At 40.2% G+C, this 26,996-nt stretch overlaps 1 protein-coding gene across 6 annotated transcripts in view; it reads right to left on the reverse strand.

Moving 5' to 3' along the window:
- FAM120C (family with sequence similarity 120C) overlaps nt 1-26,996 on the reverse strand; it is a 145,520-nt gene that overhangs the window by 84,820 nt on the left and 33,704 nt on the right. For all 6 annotated transcript variants that reach the window (XR_009493573.1, XR_009493574.1, XM_024988789.2 and 3 more), the window contains exons 2-4: nt 13,759-14,005; nt 12,142-12,224; nt 7,240-7,368 (exon numbers count right to left, since the gene is read on the reverse strand). Coding sequence is in view for 4 of the 6 variants with exons in the window: in XM_024988789.2 (XP_024844557.1) it covers nt 7,240-7,368; nt 12,142-12,224; nt 13,759-14,005 (459 nt within the window). In the remaining 2 variants the exon portion in view is untranslated. The remainder of the gene's footprint in view (nt 1-7,239; nt 7,369-12,141; nt 12,225-13,758; nt 14,006-26,996) is intronic.

Raw genomic sequence — 26,996 nt, forward strand, 5'->3', positions numbered from 1 at the left:
TTAATACCACTGAACATATATTTACAATGTTTAAGATGGTAAATTTTATATGCATTTTTATCACAATAAAAAATCAGCAGGAAAATGTATTCTCCATTTAAACAGTATTCCCTTCTTAATAAATACTAGGATCTCTCTCTACCAAACATGGCAACTTCTTTTTTTGTGGGTCAATCTCTTCATAATTGTCTCATACAAACAGCTGAAACTGCAACGCAAAGTAACAAAGCGAACAGGTAAATCTGTCATAAAGTCAGGATTTCCCAAAGTAAAGACACATGATGAAAAATGGCTCACATTATGCTAGAAGTCACAGACCAATGAGGATCTGTTACAGTTAGTCTTCAACAATGATGTAAGAGAGAATTATGAAAGATCATGGCAGGAAAGGCACTTGAAAAAAGAATGATTTGAATATCAAAAGAATGTAAATATTTTAAGAAAATATAACCCAAGTATGCTTTTTATTAAAACAAACCCAGCACTTAAATCATGCTAGAAAGTTAAACGTGACCTAGTGGGTATGAGAGCTATCAGAAAATTTTGTTTGGTAAACTTATTCTTTATTCATGGAAAAACTTTTTAGCTGTTGTTCAGTTGCTCAGTCATGTCCAACTTTCTGTGACCCCAAAGACTGCAGAATGCCAGGCTCCCCTGTCTTTCACCATCTCCCTGAACTTGCTCAAACTCATGTCCGTTGAGTCGGTGATGTCATTCAACCATCTCATCCTCTGCCGTCTCCTTCTCCTCCCATCTTCAATCTTTCTCAGCATCAGAGTCTTTTCCAATGAGTCAGTTGACCTTATCACGTGGCCAAAGTATTGGAGGTTCAGCATCAGTCCTTCCAAAGAATATTCAGGACTGATTTCCTTTAGAATGGACTGGTTGGATCTCCTTGCAGTCCAAGAGAATCTCAAGAGTCTTCTCCAATACCACAGTTAAAAAGCATCAATTCTTTGGCACTCAGCTTTCTTTATACTCCAACTCTCACATCCATACATGACCACTGGAAAAACCATAGCTTTGACTACACGGACCTTTGTCGACAAAGGCATGTCTCTGCTTCTTAATACGCTGTCTAACTTGGTCATAACTTTTCTTCCAAGGAGCTAGTGTCTTCTAATTTAATGGCTGCAGTCACCATCTGTGGTGATTTTGGAGCCCCCCCCAAAAAAAGTCGGTCACTATATCCACTGTTTCTCCATCTGTTTGCCATAAAGTGATGGGACCAGATGCCATGAACTTAAGTTTTCTGAATGTTGAGTTTTAAGCCAACTTTTTCACTCTCCTCTTTCACTTCCATCAAGAGGCACTTTAGTTCTTCTTCACTTTTTGCCATAAGGGTGGTGTCATCTGCATATCTGAGGCTATTGATATTTCTCTTGGTAATCTTGATTCCAGCTTGTGCTTCATCTTGCCCAACGTTTCTCGCGATGTGCTCTGCATATAAGTTGAATAAGCAGGGTGACAATATACAGCCTTGATGAACTCCTTTCCTGATTTGGAACCAGTCTGTTGTTCCATGTCCAGTTCTAACTGTTGCATCTTGACCTGCACAAATTTCTCAGGAGGCAGATCAGGTGATCTGGTATTCCCATCCCTTTAGGAATTTTCCACAGTTTGTTGTGATCCATACAGTCAAAGGCTTTGGCATATTCAATAAAGCAGAAATAGATGTTTTTCTGGAACTCTCTTGCTTGTTTGATGATCCAAAGGATGCTGGCAATTTGATCTCTGGTTCCTCTGACTTTTCTTGAACATCTGGAAGTTCACGGTTCATGTACTGTTAAGGTCTGGCTTGGAGAATTTTGAGCATTACTTTACTAGCATGTGAGGTGAGTGCAACTGTGAGGTAGTTTGAGCATTCTTTGGCATTGCCTTTCTTTGGGATGGTAATGAAAACTGACGTTTTCAAGTCCTACGGCCACTGCGGAGCTTTCCAAATTTGCTGGCATATGGAGTACAGAACTTTCACAGTATCATCTTTTAGGATTTGAAATAGCTCAACTGGAATTCCATCACCTCCATTAGCTCTGTTCATAGTGATGCTTCCTAAGGCCCACTTGACTTTGCATTCCAGGATGTCTGGCTCTAGGTGAGTGATCACACCATTGTGATTATCTGGGTCATGAAGATCTTTTCTGTATAGTTCTTCTGTGTATTCTTCCCACCTCTTCTTAATATCTTCTGCTTCTGTTAGGTCCATACCATTTCTGTCCTTTATTGAGCCCATCTTTGCAAGAAATGTTCCCTTGGTATCTCTAATTTTCTTGAAGAGATCTCTAGTCTTTCCTATTCCATTGTTTTCCACTATTTCTTTGCACTGATCACTGAGGAAGGCTTTCTTATCTCTCCTTGTTATTCTTTGGAACTCTGCATTCAGAAGGGCATATCTTTCCTTTTCTGCTTTGCCTTTTGCTTCTTTTCTTTTCTCGGCTATTTGTAAGGCCTCCTCAGACAACCATTTTGCCGGTTTGCATTTCTTTTTCTTGGGGATGATCTTGATCACTGCCTCCTATACAATGTCATGGATCTCCGTCCATAGTTCTTCAGGCACTCTGTCTGTCAGACTGAATCCCTTGCATCTATTTGTCACTTCCACTGTATTGTCCTAAGGGATTTCTGAAAGAGATGGGAATACCAGACCACCTGACCTGCCTCTTGAGAAACCTATGTGTAGGTCAGGAAGCAACAGTTAGAACTGGACATGGAACAACAGATTGGTTCCAAATAGGAAAAGGAGTACATCAAGGCTATATATTGTCACCCTGCTTGTTTAATTTATATGCAGAAAATTAATTTATATGAGAAACGCTGGGCTGGAAGAAGCACAAGCTGGAATCAAGATTGCCGGGAGAAAGATGAATAACCTCAGATATGCAGATGACACCACCGTTATGGCAGAAAGTGAAGAGGAACTCAAAAGCCTCTTGATGAAAGTGAAAGAGGAGAGTGAAAAGTTGGCTTAAAGCTCAACATTCAGAAAACAAAGATCATGGCATCTGGTCGCATCACTTCATGGGAAATAGATGGCGAAACAGTGGAAACAGTGTCAGACTTAATTTTTCTGAGCTCGAAAATCACTGCAGATGGTGATTGCAGCCATGAAATTAAAAGACGCTTACTCCTTGGAAGGAAAGTTAAGACCAACCTAGATAGCACATTGAAATGCAGAGACATTACTTTGCCAACAAAGGTCCGTCTAGTCAAGGCTATGGTTTTTCCAGTAGTCATGTATGGATGTGAGAGTTGGACTGTAAAGAAAGCTGACCGGCGAAGAATTGATGCTTTTGAACTGTGGTTTTGGAGAAGTCTGTTGAGCGTCCCTTGGACTGCAAGGAGATCTAACCAGTCTATTCTAAAGGTGATCAGTCCTCTGTGTTCTTTGGAAGGACTGATGCTGAGGCTGAAACTCCAATACTTTGGTCACCTGATGTGGAAAACGAAATCATTTGAAAAGACCCTGATGCTGGGAAAGATGAAGAGCAGGAGGAGAAGGGGACAACAGAGGATGGGATGGCTGGATGGCATCACCCACTCGATGGACATGAGTTTGAGTAAACTCTGGGAGTTGGTGATGGACAGGGAGGCCTGGTGTGCTGCGATTCATGGGGTCGCAAAGAGTCAGACACGACTGAACAACTAAACTGAACTGAACTGAACTGATACCTGAATGGTCTAGTGGTTTTCTGAATTTGGCAATAAGGAATTCATGATCTGAGCCATAGTCTGTTCCCAGTCTTATTTCTGCTGACTGTATAGAGCTTCTCCTTCTTTGGCTGCAAAGAATATAATCAGTCTGATTTCGATATTGACCATCTGGTGATATTCACGTGCAGAGTCTTCTCTTGTGTTGTTGGAAGAGGGTGTTTGATATGACCAGCACATTCTCTTGGCCAAACTCTGTTAGCCTTTGCCATGCTTCACTCTGTACTCCAAGGTCAAATTTGCCCATTATTCCAGGTATTTCTTGACTTCCTCCTTTTGCATTCCAGTCCCCTATAATGAAAAGGACATCTTTTTTGGGTGTTAGTACTAGAAGGTCTTGTAGGTCTTCATAGAACCATTCAGCTTCAGCTTCTTCAGCATTACTGGTCGAGGCACAGACTTGGATTACTGTCATATTGAATGGTTTGCCTTGAAAATGAACAGAGATCATTCTGTCGTTTTTGAGATTGCATCCAAGTACTGCATTTTGGACTCTTTTGTTGACCATGATGGCTATTCCATTTCTTCTAAGGGATTCCTGCCCACAGTAGTAGATAATATGGTTATCTGAGTTAAATTAACCCATTCCAGTCCATTTTAGTTCGCTGATTCCTAGAATGTCGACATTCACTCTTGCCATCTCCTGTTTGACCACTTCCAATTTGTCTTGTTTCATTGACCTAACATTCCAGGTTACTATGTAATATTGCTCTTTATAGCATTGGACTTTACTTCCATCACCAGTCACATCCACAACTGGGTGTTTTTGCTTTGACTCCATTTCTTCATTCTTTCTGGAATCATTTCACCACTGATCTCCAGTAGCATACTGGGCACCTACTGACCTGGGGAGTTCATCTTTCAGTGTCCCGTCTTTTTGCCTTTTCATACTGTTCATATTGTTCATGGGGTTCTCAAGGGAAGAATAAAAGAATAAAGCCCAGAGATAAATCCACGCACCTATGGACACCTTATCTTTGACAAAGGAGGTAAGAATATACAATGGGGAAAAGCGATCTCTTTAACAAGTGGTGCTGGGAAAACTGGTCAACCACTTGTAAAAGAATCAAACTAGAACACTTTCTAATACCATACACAAAAATAAACTCAAAGTGGATTAAAGATCTAAACCTAAGACCAGAAACTATAAAACTCCTAGAAGACAACATAGGCAAAACACACTCTGACATAAATCACAGCAGGATCCTCTATGACCCACCTCCCAGAATATTAGAAATAAAAGCAAAAATAGACAAATGGGACCTAATTAAAGTTAAAAGCTTTTTCACAACAAAGGAAACTATAAGCAAGGTGAAAAGACAGCTTTCAGAATGGGAGAAAATAATAGCAAACGAAGCAACTGACAAAGAATTAATATCAAAAATATTCAAGCAGCTCCTTCAGCTCAATTCCAGAAAAATAAATGACCCAATCAAAAAATGGGCCAAAGAACTAAACAGACATTTCTCCAAAGAAGACATACAGATGGCTAACAAACACATGAAAAGATGCTCAACATCATTCATTATCAGAGAAATGCAAATCAAAACCACAATGAGGTGCCATCTCACACTGGTCAGAATGGCTGTTATCCTAAAATCTACAAACAGTAAATGCTGGAGAGGGTGTGAAGAAAAGGGAACCCTCTTAGACTGTTGGTAGAAATGCAAACTTGTACAGCCACTATGGAGAACAGTGTAGAGATTCCTTAAAAAAACTGTAAATAGAACTGCCATATGACCCAGCAATCCCACTGCTGGGTAGGCATACACACTGAGTAAACCAGAATTGAAAGAGATGCATGTACCCCAATGTTCATCGCAGCACTGTTTATAATAGCCAGGACACGGAAGCAACCTAGATGTCCATCAGCAGACGAATGGATAAGAAAGCTGCGGTACATATACACAATGGAATATTACTCAGCTGTTAAAAGGAACACATCTGAATCGGTTCTAATAAGGTGGATGAAACTGGAGCTGATTATACAGAGTGAAGTAAGTCAGAAAGAAAAACACCAATACAGTATATTAATGCATATATATAGAATTTAGAAAGATGGCAATGATGACCCTATATGCGAGACAGCAAAAGAGACACAGATGTATAGAACAGTCTTTTGGACACTGTGGGAGAAGGTGAAGGTGGGATGATTTGAGAGAATAGCATTGAAATATGTATATTATCATATGTGAAACAGATCACCAGTCCAGGTTTGATGCATGAGATAGGGTGCTCAGGGCTGGTGCACTGGGATGACTCAGAGGGATGGGATTGGGAGGGAGGTGGGAGGGGGGTTCAGGATGGGGAACAGATGTACACCGATGGCTGATTCATGTCAGTATATAGCAAAAACCACTACAATACTGTAAAGTAATCAGTCTCCAATTAAAATAAATAAATTTAAAAAAATGAAAAAAAAATAAAGTTTAAGTTAAACATACACTTACCATATGACCCAGAATTTCCATTGCTAGGTATTACAGTAGGGAAATGAAAACGTATTCATACAAAAACTTGTACAGAAATGTTTATAGAAGCTGTATTTGAACCACCAAAAATTGGAAACAACTGAAATATTCTCTAGGGGTGAAAGCATAAAGAAAATGACATAGAGTGACACAATAGATACTATGGCAATAAAAAGGAACGAATTATCTATAGATGCAACATTCAACAACTTAAAACAATCTCAAAGGCATTATTTTGCATGAAAAATGCCATTCTTAAAAGATTACACACTCTATGATTCCATTCACATACTATTCTCTAAAAGATATAAGTATGACAGAGAATAGACTGGTAGTTTCCAGGGATTAGGGATGAGTTTGGGTGTAATTATGAAGGGACAGCATGAGAAATTTCAGGGAAGGTTCAACTGTTCTGATCCTGATTGTGATATTGGCTACACAAATCTATACATGTTTTAAAAATCCATATAACCATACAAGTCAGTTTTATTGACTTTTAAATTTAAAATAGAACTGAAAAACCCAGAGGATAAGTATAAATGAAATTGTCAAAAATAAAACTAACTTATTTTCCTAACTTTTAGTTTCATTTCACAAGATAAAATCCTAGGTGAGCCCTTTTTTCACTATTAATAATGAAACACTGTTGTTTCATATGGACATACTTAAGTAGCCTTTTTCAGCACTCATTTTACTCCAATAAGCAAGACCTCCTTTATATTAAAATATACACTGAAAAAAAAGAGAGGGATATATGCCAGAGTGATAACTATGGCAAGTTGTTTCTGGGTAATGAGAGTATAAGTGACATTTTCTAAATTCTGTAGAATGAGTTCATATAACTTTAATAATCAGTAGAAAAAAGGTAAAAAAAAAAATCCTTTAAATCCAGGCCTAGTGATGTTTTCTAAAAGAAACTTTGGGGCTCTAGTCTGTAAGAAGGGAGAAGATAAGCACCTAGGAGGAGAGAAGGCAGGCAGCACAAAAATGATCAAATCTGCTGGTGCTACTTGTGAAGTAAGAAAACTGGCCATTCTTAGGAAGGTGAAGGCTAGCTTACCTGAGACTGTTTGAAAACATCCTTCCCAACCACATCCAGGTTTGAGGGGTCTTTGATGGAACTAACATACTCAGAAACAGCTTTGATTACCACATCACAGGGAGGAAGAACCAGCTGATGAGCTCTGACCTAGAAGCAGATAAGCAAAGCACATTGATGTCTAAGATGGATCATTAAGAAAAAAGGTGAGACAGGGGTGAGATACAGAATTCAAATTCAGTAAATCCACTGAGAGATAGTTATCATCTTTTCTTTAAATTAATTTCCCCCTAATTTTTAGTACAGAAGACTTGGAATCAAGATTAAAAAGGATAAAGGAAGAAAAAAAAACCATATCAGCATAATCCCACACCAAAGATTACTGTTTTATTGCACTATCATAATTAATCATGATAAATTGTCATGATACATTTTAGCTGTTTCCAAACTTCTGCTATTAAAGGTAATGTATGAATCATGTTTAGATCCTGATTTGAAGTAACCACAAAAAAGCTTTTGTAAGACAAGCATGAAAATCTAAAAATGGATTAGATATTAAGATGATATCAAGAAATTATCATTAATTTTCTTAGGAGTAATAATGGCATTGTGCCTGTGTAAGAAAATGCTTATGTTTTACAGATGCATATCAAAGAACATGAGAGTGAAATAACTTGAGGACTGGCATCTGTTTTAAAATATATGAGTAAGAGCAACAACAACAACAAAAACTCAAGCAACCATGGCCACATGTTAACAACTACTGGCTATGGAAGTTGTTACAGTGACAGCTAACTATATATTACTTTTTCTATTTTTGTGGTGCTTGAAAATTTAAAATGTTATGGTGAAATGTAGGTATGACTTGTTGTCCACCTTCCAATTATCTAATTACATGTTTTCTAGAATGATAATTGCTGAGTAAAAGGCTATCAACTTCTTAAAAGCTTTTCAGTTCAGTTTACTTCAGTAGCTCAGTCATGTCCTTGAATACCCATGTCGTGCTTTTGTGACCCCATGGACTGCAGCATGCCAGGCTTTCCTATCCATCACCAACTCCCGGAGCTTACTCAAACTCATGTCCATCAAGTCAGTGATGCCATCCAACCATTTCATCCTCTGTCGTCCACTTCTCCTCCCGCCTTCAATCTTTTCCAGCATCAGTGTCTTCAAATGAGTCAGCTCTTCACATCAGGTGGCCAAAGTATTGGAGCTTCAGGTTCACCATCAGTCCTTCCAATGAATATTCAGGACTGATTTCCTTTAGTTTGATCTCCTTTCTGTCCAAGGGACTCTCAAGAGTCTTCTCCAACACCACAGTTTAAAAGCATCAATTCTTTGGCACTCAGCTTTCTTTATGGTGCAACTCTTACATCCATACATGACTACTGGAAAAACCATAGCTTTGACTAGATGGACCTTTGTCGGCAAAGTAATGCCTCTGCTTTCTAATATGCTGTCTAGGTTTGTCATAACTTTTCTTTCAAGGAGCAAGCATCTTCTCATTTCATTGCTGCAGTCACCGTCTGCAGTGATTTTGGAGCCCAAGAAAATAGTCTGTCATGTTTCCATTGTTTCCCCATCTATTAGCCATGAAGTAATGGGACCGGATGCCATTATCTTAGTTTTTTGAATGTTGAGTTTTAAGCCAGCTTTTTCACTCTCGTCGTTCACTTTCAAAGAGGCTCTTTAGCGCCTCTTTGCTTTCTGCCATACAGGTGATGTCATCTGCATATCTGAGGTTATTGATATTTCTCCCGGCAATCTTGATTCCAGCTGTGCTTCTTCCAGCCCAGCGTTTCTCATGATGTACTCTGCATTTAAGTTAAATAAGCAGGGTGACAATATACAGACTTGATGTACTCCTTTTCCTATTTGGAACCAGTCTGTTGTTCCACGTCCAGTTCTAACTGTTGCTTCCTGACCTGCATACAGGTTTCTCAAGAGGCAGGTCAGGTGGTCTGGTATTCCCATCTCTTTCAGAATTTTCCACAGTTTATTGTGATCCACACAGTCAAAGGCTTTGGCATAGTCAATAAAGCAGAACTAGTTGTTTTTCTGGAACTCTCTTGCTTTTTTGATGACCCAGTGGATGTTGGCAATTTGATCAGAGCTGTACAAGAGGGCAGACAGCATAGGGCTTTGTAGGCCATGGTAAAGATTAGGTGAGTGATATGAAGAGCCATTAGAGAATTTTAAAAAGAGAAGTGACATGATTTTAGTCAGTTTTTAAAATGACTCTGGCTGTTGTACTGGGAATAGATTTGGGGCTGGGGGTGAGAGGTATTGGGACATGAAATAGTGAAAGCAGAAGACCAATAGTTAGTAAAGTGGTATAATAATCCAGGCAAGAATGATGGCTTGCCCAAGGTAGTAGCTATGAAAATGGTGAGAAGTGGATATATTTTGAAGGAAGAACTGATAGTATTTCCTGACCAGAGGAGAGGTGGAGCATGAGTAAGAGAGAAGTCAAGGATGACGTCAAGCCTTTCAGACTGAGCAACTAGAAGGATGAAGTTGCTGTTAATGAAAATTAGGGAAGGCTGTGGAAAGGAACAGGTTTAGGGGAAAGATCAGGAGTTTCCATTTGGATGTGTTTCTTTGACATGTTTAATAGGCCATTAGATATTGGGAGCTAGAGTTCAAATGCGAGATCAAAGCTGGAGACATATATTTAGGAGTCATTAATGGACATATAGTATTTAAAGTCATGACCCCAGATGAGATCAATCACCAAGGCAGTGTGTGTGGATAGAAGAGAGAAAGGACTGAAGATAGAACTCTGGGACACTCCAAAGTTAAGTACATAAGACAAGGAAACAGCAAAGGAGATAGAAGCAGCAGCCAGTGAAGTAGGTAGGATTACAAGAGAATAGGGTCCTTAAAGCCAAGTGAATAACATGTTCTCAGAGAGTGAGCAAGTGGGTCATATACTGCTGATTAGTCAAGCAAGATGAAAACTGAGAGCTAGTCATTAGATTTATTAACATCACAGTCACTGGTTACTGTTGAAAGCAATTTCAGCACAGCAAAGTGAAGAGAGAAGAGGGAAAGGGGATAGTAAACAGCTCAAACATAGGCAACTCTCTAGAAGAGTTTGCTAAAAGGGAAGAAGAAATACGGAGCAGTAGCTTGGGTGGAGGGAGTAAAATCAAGAGCAGGTTTTATTTTTTCTGATGGATGCATGCTTATGCATCTGATGGGAAAGAGCCAATGAGAGAGGGAAAATGATGTGGGAGAAAGAGGGGAGAACTTCTGAAGTGATGTCCTTAAGTTAGCAAGGAGGCATGGATTCAGCATAAGAGCAGAAGGGCTGGCCTAAGACAGGAACAATAAGTCATCCAAGGCAGGCAGAGCATGCAGGTGAGAAGTTGAAAGGGTGGGACCTGGTGGAAGTTTTGCTCCCATTGCTTCAATTTTCTGAGTGAAATAGGAAGCCAGGTCATGAGCTGAGAATGAGCAAGGAAGGAGAATTAGAGGCTTGAGGAGAGAAGGAAAGATGTGAAATAGACATCTAGGAGAGTGAAAGGATTAGGGAAGTGTAATACCACCACCAACTTATACTACCACAAGAAGTATATGACAGCACCAGTCTCAACACAGCCTTGACAGGAGTGGGTAGACTAATCTTTCAATATTTTCTAAACTGTTAGGTTAAAAAAAAATCACACTGCTCATTTAATTTGCATCTCTGATCACTAGTGAGGTTTAACACCTAGTCATATTATTGGCCACTCTAGTTCCTCTTTTGTGAATTGTCTGCTTCTTTCCTTTGCTCATTTTTTTATTTAATAGCATATTAGTATTAATATTTTCCTTCATAGGTTTGTATGAATCCTTAAGATAATAAGGGTGTGAGATAGTAGAAAACATATATTGTTCTCTGACCGCAGTTCCTGGCATGCTGCTGCTGCTAAGTTGCTTCAGTCGTGTCCGACTCTGTGCGACCCCACAGACGGCAGCCCACCAGGCTCCCCCATCCCTGGGATTCTCCAGACAAGAACACTGGAGTGGGTTGCCATTTCCTTCTCCAATGCATGAAAGTGAAAAGTGAAAGTGAAGTTGCTCAATCGTGTCCCACTCTTAGCAACCCCATGGACTGCAGCCTACCAGGCTCCTCCATCCATGGGATTTTCCAGGCAAGAGTACTGGAGTGGGTTGCCATTGCCTTCTCCAGTTCCTGGCATAGAGCACCTAAAATCTTTGTAATTTCCTAGGTGGTAAGAGCACTCCTGTGCTCAGGATCCTCCCAGACCTCATCCTATGTATCTCTTCATCTGGCTGTTCACCTGCATCCTTTATCATACCCTTTAATAAACTGATACATGTAAGTATGTATTTCCCTGAGTTCTATGAGGTGCTTTAACAAATTTATTGAACCCGAGAAGGGAGTTGTTGAAACCTCAAAACTATAGCTAGTTGGTTAGTAAGAAGCACAGGTGATAACCTGGGCTTGCACCTGCCATCTGAAAGTGTGTGAGGGGTGGGGCGGTCCTTGGAATTGAGTCCTGAACCTGTGCAATCTGACACTATCTTCAGGTAGTAGTGTTAGAATTCAGTTAAATTGTAGGATACCCAGCTGGTATCACAGAAGATTGTTTGGTGCGGGGAAAACTCACCACATGTTTAGTGACTAGAAGTGTCAAAAGTGAAGTACTCTATGTGACAGTGGTAGTAGTGTGAGAGAGAGGAACACACAGGGAAGAACGACACAGGGGGGGATAACTAGATTTTTCCCTATAGAGTAGGTAGAAACTCAGTTTCTCCTTTTCAACCATAATTATAATTTCAACCATAATTATAATTTTTTTCTAAGTATCTGAAATAATTTAAGCCTAATGAAAGATTTACTCTATCAAAATTCCAATCAAAACGTGATGTCCTCTAGGCATGGATGCACAGGCAGGAAATGGGGCACATTACCTTAAGTGATGCAAGGGGATGTTCTGGTCCCAAGAGGCTCCAGTGAAAAGCAGCCAGGTCCTCATCTGGGAGAATGTGATTACCTATAAAGTATATCTGTCATTTATTGACTGTACAAATGTTTTCTTAGAATCTCCAGGCCATGAATGGACTTTGGGGAAAAAAGACAATCAAATAATTCATACATATCTATGTTCTTAATTTAACAACTACAGTATGTTTGATTATCTACTATGAATCACATACATTATATATATCATCTTTATACTAACTGTGTATGGTAATATTATCTCCATTTTTATAGATAGGAAAACAGGTTTGAGCAAGTCTCTTGACTTTACCCAAGGTGTCACATCTAATAAGTGCCCACACCAGGCTAAGAATCTAGGACTGTCTGGCTCCAAAGTACATGCTATTTTCTGTCACCTGGTTATGCTGCCTTTTATAATAATAGCCACCAACTGCTGACTGCCTACTAAGTGCTGGGCATTTTATATATCTTATTTCATTTAATCTTATCAATAACACTGTGAGGTATTATTATTCCATTTCACAGATGAGGAAACTGAAACCAGGAGGTGTAACTTCAGTGATTTGTCCAAGGCCTAATGCCAAAACTTGTGCTGACTCCACTAGATTGCTGCTGCTACTGCTGCTAAGTCGCTTCAGTCGTGTCCGACTCTGTGCGACCCCATAGACGGCGGCCCACCAGGCTCCCCCGTCCCTGGGATTCTCCAGGCAAGAACACTGGAGTGGGTTGCCATTTCCTTCTCCAATGCATGAAAGTGAAAAGTGAAAGTGAAGTTGCTCAGTCGTGTCCGACTCCTAGTGACCCATGGACTGCAGCCTACCAGGCTCCTCCGTCCATGGGATTTTCCAGGCAAGAGTACTGGAGTGGGGGTGCCATTGCCTTCTCTAGACTCCACTAGATTATCCAAGCTCAAATCCTTTGGGATTATAAACAGAGGTCACACCTGAGACAAGATATTAATTTTCATGCTGTCAGTACTTGGAAAACCAAATCAAACATAATCAACAGTCTGCAGTAACTTTGAAATACATTTTTTAAAGAAAAACTGATGGATGGATATAAAGACAGATATACGATAAAGCAAGTTTAGTAAAATGTTATTGGCAGAATACAGGTGGTAGAAACAGGATTTTCAGAGCAAATTCTTGCAGCTTTGCTGTACTTTTGGGACTTTTCATAATAAAATGTTAGCACAAGAGAAACAAAAAGAAAAATATGCAGAATGATTTGTGTTTTTGATCTAAAGTTAAACAGTGGGGAAGAGATGCTAATGCTCTGAGTGGGAAACCAAAGTTACCTAGGGCTAATAAGATATTTGGCCTAAGACGGTACTCTGCATAAAATACTTACAGAATGTAATGGAAGAAAAAGTTTTACAAGAATCAAAATAATATTCTGGAATATCCTGTATTAATAAATAATAAAACATGCTGAGTTTCTAGTAAGAAGCCCCAAAGCACAGTGTTTGGCGTGCAAATTTTCAGAAGATAAATCCAACAGTGATAACCATTGCTCTGGTTTTCATCTCTTAACACTGAAAGAGGAAACTTACATGATCATTAGAGTCTGTTCTTTGGACCACCTACCTAGCAGTGCAGCAAATATGGGAAAATTCATCCGCTTCAGGCCTAGCTGCTTGGCTACCTCCTGCATCAGAAACTGGTTGGTGGTGAGGTTCTTTCCATTCCAGCTCAGCTTCAGAGCATGGGAACTATAGTAAGATGGAATATTGTAGAGCGCATACTCGGAGTCATGGGCAAGAAGACCATGGAAGCCATTTTCCCTGAAAAAAGCCACCACTTCCAAATGGTGGTCTTCAAGGCTCTGAAAGACCTAGGAGGGAAAAAGAGAACACATCATGCAACAAAAGCTGACCTATATTTGTTTAAAAGTCAGAAAGGCTAGAAACTGAATTTTATAGTTTGTTGAAATTTAAGACTAAATATAATATAACTAAATATAAAACTAAAAAGGGCTTCCCTGGTAACTCAGCTGGTAAAGAATCTGCCTGCAATGCAGGAGACACCAGTTTGATTCCTGGGTTGGACGTTTCCCTGGAGAAGGGATAGGCTACCCACTTCTGTATTTTTGGGCTTCCCCAGTGGCTCAGCTGGTAAAGAATCTACCTGCAATGCAGGAGACCTGGGTTGGATCCCTGGGTTGGGGAGATCCCCTGGAGTAGGGCATGGTAACCCACTCCAGTACTCTTGCCTGGAGAATCCCCATGGACAGACTACAAGTAGCCCTGGCGGGCTACAGTCCATGGTGTCACAAAGAGTCAGACACTACTAAGCACAGCACAACACAAGGCTGAACAAAATACTCTTAAAATAAAGAAAGCCTTTCCTAGCCTAAACTGGATTATTCCTGTAAACACAGGCAGCATTATCCATTTGTTCATTCAAATGACCAGTTTTTTGACTCCCTGCATGGAACTATGGCCTGAAGCTCTTTAAAAGAATATTGAAATTAACATGGTTTATAGTATTTAAGTTTTTACTTTAAATAATAATAGATGAGAACTTTGTTAGAAAGATAATAAAGCTATTATATACTGCTTAGTACCTTCTATATACTGTGTGTGCTTTACATACATTATCTCATCAACAGAACAATCAAGGACAAGGCAGATATAAATGAAAAAACATACAAGTGGAAATAGACATAGAAAGGTTAAATAACATATAACTAGAGCCTGAATCTAAGTTCATCTAACTCTTTTTAAAAAATCCCTGCTCTCTTTCTTGGGAGCACCTTGGCCCACAGGGCACCTAAATGGGGCGCTTCCAACAGTTAGAAGCCAGAAACTTCACTCTATTTTAGAAATGGAAAAACTAAGGGTGTGAGAGGTTGGCTGCCCCCAAAGTTGCATAATGAGGGTGTATACACAGGTATACAAACCTAAGCTGATCTGACTCCAGAATGCACACTTCCCATTCTACCAGGCTTCTTCCTGGAGAGCACTATTTTTAATGTAATAGAGGCAGACTGTTAAGTGCCCTTCTTGTGCACACATCTATTGCTCTACATAAAGGATACTAAAGTGATTTGCATACTGGTTCTGCCATACTAAGTTCCTTGACTGCAGAAACTTTATAATCTCTGTATTCCTGGCTCCCACATAAGATCTGATGCACTGCAGTATGAATAATAGTTACTAACAGATACTGAACATATACTATGTGCTAAGTAATGTTCCAATTATTTTACATGTATTAATTCATTTCATACTCAAAACAATCCAATGAGGCTATAACTATTATTATTATCTCCATTTTACATCTCTAAGGTCACACAGCTGGAAGGAATAAAGCCTGGAGTTTGTCTCCAGAGCCTACAGACCTCAATAATTTTGTTGAACTCAATTGACTTAATTTTTAATTTAAGTTTTAGAGGAATGGTAGTTCTTCTGGCGGAGAAGGCAATGGCAACCCACTCCAGTGTTCTTGCCTGGAGAATCCCAGGGACGGGGGAGCCTATTGGGCTGCCGTCTATAGGGTCACACAGAGCCGGACACGATTGAAGCGACTTAGCAGCAGCAGCAGCAGTTCTTCTGGAGTCTGACAGGAGTTTCAATGCATTAAGCTTTCTCTAAGCTATGGAAAGAGGCTCTAGTTGCAGTACAGAGCCATGTCACATATTAAGTCACAGCAGAAGGAGGGACACTTGTAAGCAAATAACAAAGCAAGGTCTGTATTTATTTGATATCCAGGCAAAGGAAGCAAAAAACCTTACTTTGTGCCACAACATATTTATGTCTAGAGTTACAATTAACTCCAGATGGGTCTGGGTAGGGGTACAGTTTTGGGCTATCCCCTGGTGACAGTTTCTTCCAGCATATACCTCTCATACCAGTCACTGACTGAGCATCTATCTACATTGTACCAGGCACAGTGCTGACTGTGATACATTCTTTCTCATCATCAAAACCTGACTATGTTGGCATTATAAGTCCTGTGGTTCTGGTAAGGAAACTGAGGCTCAGAGAAGTGATGTGGTATGTTCAGGGCTACAGAGCTGGGAAACAGGAACCCAGATAAGACTGACACCAAAGCCCATGGTCTTTCTACAACATCACATTACCTTTAGCTGGTATGTAGTTGATTATGCCACCATCCAAGTGATTTCAACCCTAGAAAGTCAAAGACTAGTGATCTTTAACAAATTTGATGGCTCTCATAAGGAATATAAATCACAATCACCTGGAAAGCATTTTCAAAATCTACAAACCTGTGCCTCACCTCAGATCTGCTGAAACAATCTCCTGAAGGTGACTGGAATGCCTATATTCCAAAATTAGCTTCCAGTAGGTTCTGATGCACACTCCTAATTAAGAACCATTGAGCTAATCTAATTACTCATTAAAAAAAAAGTTGTATTGAGGTATAACTGACATACAGAATTATTACACATTTAAAGTGAAACTGAGAGTCACTCAGTCATATCCGACTCTTTGTGACCCCATGGACTAACAGTCCATGGAATTCTCTAGGCCAGAATACTGGAGTGGGTAGCCTTTCCCTTCTGCAGGGGGTCTTCCTAACCCAGGGATTGAACCCAGGTCTCCCAAATGAGAGAGTCACTTCCTAGGCAGGTTGATAAGAAGTCTAGGGGTCCCCAAGGAGGGACGGGTCTGGAATTCTCAAGGAGGAAGAAAGAACAAACTTTTTTTCCTCTACATTCCTTAGGATTATATAACAATAATGTATCCTGCCTGAGGATAGTCTCTGGATTAAACCCTCTGGCTAATCCTGTTATCTTAAAATGTAAATTATGGGAGTAGGTCTGGTGAGGTTTTTACAGTTCAGTTCAGTTGCTCAGTCCTGTCCCACTCTTTGCAACCCCATGCATCCCAGCACAGGACAGCCAGGCCTCCCAGTCCATCACCAACTCCCAGAGTTCACTCAAACTCATGTCCATCGAGTCGGTGATGCCATCCAGCCAACTCATCCTCTGTCGTCCCCTTCTCCTCCTGCCCCCAATCCCTCCCAGCATCAGAGTCTTTTCCAATGAGTCAACTCTTCGTGTGAGGTGGCCAAAGTATTGGAGTTTCAGCTTTAGCATCAGTCCTTCCAATGAACACCCAGGACTGATCTCCTTTAGGATGGACTGGTTGGATCTCCTTACAGTCCAAGGGACTCGCAAGAGTCTTCTCCAACACCACAGTTCAAAAGCATCAATTCTTCAGTGCTCAGCTTTGTTCACAGTCCAACTCTCACATCCATACATGACTACTTGGAAAACCATAGCCTTGACTAGATGGACCTTTGTCGGCAAAGTAATGTCTCTGCTTTTGAATATGCTATCTAGGTTGGTCATAGCTTTCCTTCCAAGGAGTAAGCGTCTTTTAATTTGATGGCTGCAATCACCATCTGCAGTGATTACTGCTTCCACTGTTTCTCCATCTATTTTCCATGAAGTGATGGGACTGGATGCTATGATCTTAGTTTTCTGAATGTTGAGCTTTAAGCCAACTTTTTCACTCTCCTCCTTCACCTTCATCAAGAGGCTTTTTAGTTCCTCTTCACTTTCTGCCATAAGGGTGGTGTCATCTGCATATCTGAGGTTATTGATATTTCTCCCGGCAATCTTGATTCCAGCTTGTGCTTCTTCCAGCCCAGCATTTCTCATGACATACTCTGCTGCTGCTGCTAAGTCGCTTCAGTCGTGTCCGACTCTGTGCGACCCCATAGACGGCAGCCCAACAGGCTTCCCCGTCCCTGGGATTCTCCAGACAAGAACACTGGAGTGGGTTGCCATTTCCTTCTCCAATGCATGAAAGTGAAAAGTGAAAGTGAAGTCGCTCAGTCGTGTCCGACTCCTAGCGACCCCATGGACTGCAGCCCACCAGGCACCTCCTTCCATGGGATTTTCTAGGCAAAAGTACTGGAGTGGGGTGCCATTGCCTTCTCCGGATGTACTCGGCATATAAGTTAAATAAGCAGGGTGACAATATACAGCCTTGACGTAGTCCTTTTCCTATTTGGAACCAGTCTGTTGTTCCATGTCCAGTTCTAACTGTTGCTTCCTGACCTGCATATAGGTTTCTCAAGAGGCAGGTCAGGTGGTCTGGTATTCCCATCTCTTGAATAATTTTCCAGTTTATTGTGAGCCACACAGTCAAAGGCTTTGGAATAGTCAATAAGGCAGAAACAGATGTTTTTTCTGGAACTCTCTTGCTTTTTCCATGATCCAGCGGATGTTGGCAATTTGATCTCTGGTTCCTCTGCCTTTTCTAAAACCAGCTTGAACATCTGGAAGTTCACGGTTCACGTATTGCTGAAGCCTGGCTTGGAGATTTTGAGCATTACTTTATTAGCATGTGAGATGAGTGCAGTTATGCGGTAGTTTGAACATTCTTTGGGATTGCCTTTCTTTGGGATTGGAATGAAAACTGACCTTTTCCAGTCCTGTGGCCACTGCTGAGTTTTCCAAATTTGCTGGCATATTGAATGCAGCACTTTCACAGCATCATGTTTCAGGATTTGACATAGCTCAACTCGAATTCCATCACCTCCACTAGCTTTGTTCATAGTGATGCTTTCTAAGGCCCACTTGACTTCACATTCCAGGATGTCTGGTCTTTACAACCTCCAGACATTCTTTTGATTCACTGTAAAGTATATAACTCCATTGCTAACACTAGCAAGTGGGTACTCTTTCTGCCCCCTTCTGATGCCTATGTCAGAAGCTTTCTCTATCTCTTTTATACTTTAATAAAACTTTATTACGCAAATGCTCTGAGTGATCAAGCCTCGTCTCTGGCCCTGGATTGAATTCCTCTCTTCTGGAGGCCAAGAATCCCAGCATCTTTTCATGGTTCAGCAACAACTGTTCACACATTACAGGTGGATTCTTTACCATCTGAGCCACAAAGGAAGCCCAAGAATACTGGAGTGGGTAGCCTATTCCCAGATCTTCCTGACCTGGGAATTGAACAGGGGTCTCCTGCATTTCAGGCAGATTCTTTAAAAACTGAGCTATAATTAAAGTGCACATCAAAGTGATATGATATACATATGCCCAATTACTCATTTTGCTGCTTAAGCAACTAGCCCCCTAGAAAAGATAGATGACTTGACATGGTTACCTAGTTAATCTGTAGCAGAACCAAGATTAGAACAAAAGTCTCATGATGCCAGGTATAAAACTTCTTTCACTGCATATTCTGGGGTAAATAATGGAAAACAAGAGAACAATAATATCATAATTCCCCAGCACCCTGGTCCTACCTGGCTAGTTTCCTAGCTACCCTTCTCTAAGATTACTGTTTCCTTTTCTTTGCTCCCTTGGTTTCCCTGCCTAGAATACCATACTGCCTCTCTTTTCCAATGTTCCAAATACTTTCCATAGGCCCCCTCTTACATTTCTTTCCTCTTAACTCTTACAGCACCGAGACAGTTGACACCATCAAGAAGTAACTCAACAATATCATCACCTGCCAAGTTGTAAGACCACAGATTCCTTGGTACTCTCATGTGTATCCTCCACAGTCCTAACCAACACTTAGAGAGGACATAGAGCTGGGGTTGACAGAATAGCAAAGAAAGGCCTACACAGGTTGTAAAAAGGGAAAGCAGCTCTGGCAAATAATAGGGCACTATCATCTGAGTATTTGACTTCAACAATTGATGTACCAGTGTCACTGGGAAAAGTCTTCCTGGACCGCAGGTTATTTAGATATCAAGTAGCAAAGTAATATTAGGTATCAACTGAGTACCTACTATGTACCAGGCACTGTTCCAAGTATACCTCATGTCTATTAACCTTCCAATAACATCATGATGCATTATTATCTCCCTTTTACAGATGACAGAATAACAAGGCTCAGAGGTTGAAGAACTCGACCAAAGTCACACAGCTAAAAAATGAAGCTAGCCAATATGCACATGAAAAGATGTTCAACATCATTAGTTATTAGAGAAATGCCAATCAAAAAACCACAATGAGAAACCAATTAAGACATACTAACATGGCTATAATTTTTAAAATGTAAAATAACAACAGTGTGGAGAAACGAATCCTCCATACATTGTTGGTAGAAGCATAAAATGGTGCAGTCACTTTGGACAACAGTCTGGGAGTTCCTCAAATGGCTAACATGGGGTTATTACACGATCCAATAATTGCACTCACAGATGTATATATACAAGAGAATTAGAAACATACATTCACACAAAAACTTGTACATGAGTGTTTGAAGAATTATTCACAAAAGTAAAAAATGGAAACAACCCAAATGTTCATCAACTAAAAAACAGATAAACAAAAGAGAGTATATTAATAAGAGGGAATGTTATTCAACCATAAAAAGGAATGAAATGCTGATTCATGCTACAACATGAATGCATCTTGAAAAAATTATAAAGTGAAAGCAGCCAAATACATATTTAAAAAAAAATTTATTTGGTTGCTCCAGGTCTTAGTTAATACACTTGGAATCTTTAGTTGTGGTATATGGGATCTACTTCCCTGACTGGGTATTGAATCCTGGTCCCCTACTTTTTCAGTGTAGCATCTTAGCCACTGGACCACCAGGGAAGTCCCACAAACAGACTTATTTCCAATAAATTGTCCAGTATTGGAAATATACAAAGATGGAAAGATAGTGGTTGCCAGGGACTGGAGGAACGAAAATTGGAGAATGACTGCTAGCAGATACTGGGTTTCCTTTTGGGGATGATAAAAAGAGTCCTGGAATTTGATAGTAGTAATAGTTGCACAATTCTGTGAAGTAACTAAATGACACTGAATCGTATACTTTAAAATGGTGAGTTTTATGGTGTGTAAATTATATCTCAGTTTTTTTTTTTTATCTCAGTTTTTTAAAAGTGGAGTTAGGATTAAAATTTAGCTCTGCCCACAAATCCTAAGCTCACTAATGCACTTTAAAAGCTTTTGATTATGGAAAATTTCAAAATAGAAAGGTAAGGAGACTAGCATAATGAACCTTCATGACACCATTATCCAGTTTCATATATCAATGTTAAGTCATTCTTCTTTCATCTGCTTTCTTTTGTATGGCATTTTTTAAATATAAGTTTTTACTGTGATAAGAAAAATCACACAACATAAAATTTACCATCTTAAACCATTTTATGAAGTGTATAATTCAGTGATAAATATACTCATCTTGAGACAGAGCTCTAGAACTTTTTCAACTTAAAAGTCTGAAACTTTATACCCATTAAACAACTCCCATTCCCCCTGCCTCAGCCCCTGGCAATCGCCTTTCTACTTTCTGTTTCTATGAATTTTACTACTTTTGGGGGCAGTCAAACAGTATTTGCCCTTTTGTGACTGGCTTATTTCAACTTAATGTTTTCAAGGTTCATCCATGTTGTAGCATGTAGTAAGATTTTATTCCTTTTAAGGATGAACAATATTCCATTGTATGTATATACATCTTCTTTCTTTATCAATGGACATTTAGGTTGCTTCCATTTCTTGGCTATTGTGAATAGTGCTGCTATGAACATGGGTGTGCAAATATACCTTTGAGATTCTGCTTTCAGTTCTGGATAAAGACCTAGAAGTGGAATTGCTGGATCATATGGCGATTCTACTTTTAATTTTTAAAGGAAACTCTATATTGTTTTTCATAGTGGTTGCATTGTTTTAGATGCCTGTCAACAGTGCACAAGGGTTCCGATTTCTCTACAACGTCACCAACACTTATTTTCCTTTTTTAAATAGTAGTTATCTTAATGAGTATGAAGTAATAGCTCACTGTGGTTTTGATTTGCACTTTTCCAATGATTGGTGATATTGATCATCCTTTCATATGATCACTGGTCATTTTTGGTACACTTGAAAGCAAGTTTCAGATATCAAATGACCTCTAAATACTTCATTATGTACCTGTAACAGAGACTTAAAAATGACAAACATGCTATTATTTCACTGAATAAAATTAACAAGAGTTTCTTAATAATACCCTGTCTCAAGGAGTTCTCCGGTGGCCTAGTGGTTAAGATTCCAGGCTTTCACTGCCATGGCCGAGATTCAATCCCTGGTCAGGGAACTGAGTTCCCAAAAGCAGCATGGAGGGCCTAGAGGAGCTATTCCACGTTCAAGGTCAGAAGGGGCGGCGGTGAGGAGATATCCCTCGTCCAAGGTAAGGAGCAGTGGCTGCGCTTTGCTGGAGCACCCATGAAGAGATACCTCACGCCCAAGGTAAGAGAAACCCAAATAAGACGGTAGGTATTGCAAGAGGGTATCAGAGGGTAGACACACTGAAACCATACTCACATAAAACTAGTCAATCTAATCACACTAGGACCACAGCCTTGTCTAACTCAATGAAACTAAGCCATGCCCATGGGGCCACCCAAGACGGGTGGGTCATGGTGGAGAGGTCTGACAGAATGTGGTCCACTGGAGAAGGGAATGGGAAATCGTTTCAGTATTCTTGCCTTGAGAACCCCATGAACAGTATGAAAAGGCAAAATGATAGGATACTGAAAGAGGAACTCCCCAGATCAGTAGGTGCCCAATATGCTACTGGAGATCAGTGGAGAAATAACTCCAGAAAGAATGAAGGGATGGAGCCAAAGCAAAAACAATACCAAGCTGTGGATGTGACTGGTGATAGAAGCAAGGTCCAATGCTGTAAAGAGCAAAATTGCATAGGAACCTGGAATGTCAGGTCCATGAATCAAGGCAAATTTGAAGTGGTCAAACAAGAGATGGCAAGAGTGAACATCGACATTCTAGGAATCAGCGAACTAAAATGGATTGGAATGGGTGAATTTAACTCAGATGACCATATATCTACTACTGTGGACAGGAATCCCTCAGAAGAAATGCAGTATCCATCATGGTCAACAAAAGTCTTCGAAATGCAGTACTTGGATGGAATCTCAAAAACGACAGAATGATCTATGTTCATTTCCAAGGCAAACCATCCAATATCACAGTAATCCAAGTCTATGCCCCAACCAGCAACACTGAAGAAGCTGAAGTTGAATGGTTCTATGAAGACCTACAAGACCTTTTAGAACTAACACCCAAAAAAGATGTTTTTTTCATTACAGGGGACTGGAATGCAAAAGTAGGAAGTGAAGAAAAACCTGGAGTAACAGGCAAATTTGGCCTTGGAATAGGGAATGAAGCAGGGCAAAGACTAATAATAGAGTTTTGCTAAGAAAATGCACTGGTCATAGCAAACACCCTCTTCCAAAAACACAAGAGAAGACTCTACATATGGACATCATCAGATGGCCAATACCGAAATCAGATTGATTATATTCTTTGCAGCCAAAGATGGAGAAGCTCTATACAGTTAGCAAAAACAAGACCAGGAGCTGACTGTGGCTCAGACCATGAACTCCTTATTGCCGAATTCAGACTTAAATTGAAGAAAGTAGGGAAAACCACTAGATCATTCAGGTATAACCTAAATCAAATCCCTTATGATTATACAGTGGAAGTGAGAAATAGATTTAAGGGCCTAGATCTGATAGATAGAGTGCCTGATGAGCTATGGAATGAGGTTCGTGACATTGTACAGGAGACAGGGATCAAGAACATCCCCATGGAAAAGAAATGCAAAAGAGCAAAATGGCTGTCTGGGAAGGCCTTACAAATAGCTGTGAAAAGAAGAGAAGAGAAAAGCAAAGGAGAAAAGGAAAGATATAAACATCTGAATGCAGAGATCCAAAGAATAGCAAGAAGATATAAGAAAGCCTTCTTTGGCGATCAATGCAAAGAAATAAAGGAAAACAATAGAATGGGAAAGACTAGGGATCTCTTCAAGAAAATCAGAGATACCAAAGGAACATTTCATGCAAAGATGGGCTCGAGAAAGGACAGAAATGGTATGGACCTAACAGAAGCAGAAGATATTAAGAAGAGATGGCAAGAATACACAGAAGAACTGTACAAAAAAGATCTTCATGGCCCAGATAATCACAATGGTGTGATCACTCACCTAGAGCCAGACATCCTGGAATGTGAAGTCAAGTGGGCCTTAGAAAGCATCACTATGAACAAAGCTAGTGGAGGTGATGGAATTCCAGTTGAGCTATTCCAAATCCTGAAACATGATGCTGTGAAAGTGCTACACTCAATATGCCAGCAAATTTGGAAAACTCAGCAGTGGCCACAGGACTGGAAAAGGTCAGTTTTCATTGCAATCCCAAAGAAAGGCAATGCCAAAGAATGCTAAAACTAACGCACAATTGCACTCATCTCACACGCTAGTAAAGTAATGCTCAAAATTCTGCAAGCCAGGCTTCAGCAATATGTGAACCGTGAACTTCCTTATGTTCAAGCTGGTTTTAGAAAAGGCAGAGGAACCAGAGATCAACTTGCCAACATCCGCTGGATCATGGAAAAAGCAAGAGAGTTCCAGAAAAACATCTATTTCTGCTTTATGGACTATGCCAAAGCCTTTGACTGTGTGGATCACAATAAACTGTGGAAAATTCTGAAAGAGATGGGAATACCAGACCACCTGATCTGCCTCTTGAGAAATCTGTATGCAGGTCAGGAAGCAACAGTTAGAACTGGACATGGAACAACAGACTGGTTCCAAATAGGAAAAGGAGTGCGTCAAGGCTGTATATTGTCACCCTGTTTATTTAATTTATATGCAGAGTACATCATGAGAAATGCTGGGCTGGAAGAAACACAAGCTGGAATCAAGACTGCCAGGAGAAATATCAATAACCTCAGATATGCAGATGACACCACCCTTATGGCAGAAAGTGAAGAGGAACTCAAAAGCCTCTTGATGAAAGTGAAAGTGGAGAATGAAAAAGTTGGCTTAAAGCTCAACATTCAGAAAACGAAGATCATGGCATCCGATCCCACCACTTCATGGGAAATAGATGGGGAAACAGTGGAAACAGTGTCAGACTTTATTTTTCTGGGCTCCAAAATCACTACAGATGGTGACTGCAGCCATGAAATTAAAAGACGCTTACTCCTTGGAAGGAAAGTTATGACCAACCTAGATAGCATATTCAAAAGCAGAGACATTACTTTGCCAACAAAGGTCTGTCTAGTCAAGGCTATGGTTTTTCCTGTGGTCATGTATGAATGTGAAAGTTGGACTGTGAAGAAGGCTGAGCGCCGAAGAATTGATGCTTTTGAACTGTGGTGTTGGAGAAGACTCTTGAGAGTCCCTTGGACTGCAAGGAGATCCAACCAGTCCATTCTGAAGGAGATCAGCCCTGGGATTTCTTTGGAAGGAATGATGCTAAAGCTGAAACTCCAGTACTTTGGCTACCTCATGCGAAGAGCTGACTCATTGGAAAAGACTCAGATTCTGGGAGGGATTGGGGGCAAGAGGAGAAGGGGACGACAGAGGATGAGATGGCTGGATGGCATCACTGACTCGATGGACATGAGTCTCAGTGAACTCCAGGGGTTGGTGATGGACAGGGAGGCCTGGCTTGCTGCAATTCATGGGATCGCAAAGAGTCGGACACGACTGAGCGACTGATCTGATCTGAAACCTACTGAACAGACAAAAGACCTGTACCCCCAAAACTATAAGGTGCTAATTAAAGAAACTGAAGAGGACACAAAGAGATGAGACGATATACTACGTTCTTGGCTTGGAAGAATCAACATTGTCAAAATTACTATACTATACAAGGCAATCTACAGATTCAATTAAATCCCCATCAAATTATCAATGGCATTTTTCACAGAACTAGAAGGAAAAATCTTTAAGATCTGTATGGAGACAAAGAAGACCCGGAATACTCAAAGTAGTCTTGAATACAAAAAATGGAGCTGGAGGAATCAGGTTCCCCCAGATCAGGCTATAATACAAAGCTATAGTCATCAAAACAGTATGGCACTGGTACAAAAACAGACATATAGATCAATGGAAGAAGACTGAAAGTCTAGAAATAAACTCTAGCACACATGGTCAGTAATCTATGACAAAGGGAGCCAGACTGCACAATGGGAAAGACAATTTCTTCAACAAATGGTGCTGGGAAAACAGGACAGCTGTATGTAAAAATGAAATTAGAACACTTTAACACAATACACAAAGGTAAACCGAAAATGGAATAAAGACCTAAATGTGAGACCATACACTATAAAACTATTAGAGGAAAACATAGGCATAACATTCTATGACATAAATAGCAGCAAGATTTTTTCAATCCATCTCCCAGAGAAATGAAAATAAAAACAAACTTAAACAAATGGAACCTAATTAAACAGAAAAGCTTTTGCACAGCAAAGGAAACCATAAACAAAATAAGAACACAACACAGACTGGGAGAAAATATTCATAAATGAGGTAACCAACTGGGGATTCAGTTCAGTTGCTCAGTCATGTCTGACTCTTTGTGAACCCATGGACTGCAGCACGCCAGGCCTCCCTGTCCATTGCCAACTCCCTGAGTTCACTGAAACTCATGTCCACTGAGTCGGTGATACCATCTAACCATCTCATTCTCTGTCGTCCCCTTCTCCTCCTGCCCTCAATCTTTCCCATGTATCAGGGTCTTTTCAAATGAGTCAGCCCTTTGCATCAGGTGGCCAAAGTACTGGAGTTTCAGCTTCAGCATCAGTCCTTCCAACGAACATTTAGGACTGATTTCCTTTAGGATGGACTGGTTGGATCTCCTTGCAGTCCAAGCTACTTTCAAGAATCTTCTCCAACACGACAGTTCAAAAGCATCAATTCTTCAGTGCTCAGCTTTCTTTATAGTCCAACTCTCACATCCATACATGACCACTGGAAAAACCACAGCTTTGACTAGACGGACCTTTGTTGGCAAAGTAATGTCTCTGCTTTTGAATATGCTGTCTAGGTTGGTCATAACTTTTCTTCCAAGAAATTAGTGTCTTTTTA

This window comes from Bos taurus, chromosome X (genome assembly GCF_002263795.3).
Source record: "Bos taurus isolate L1 Dominette 01449 registration number 42190680 breed Hereford chromosome X, ARS-UCD2.0, whole genome shotgun sequence".
Lineage (NCBI taxonomy): Eukaryota > Metazoa > Chordata > Mammalia > Artiodactyla > Bovidae > Bos > Bos taurus.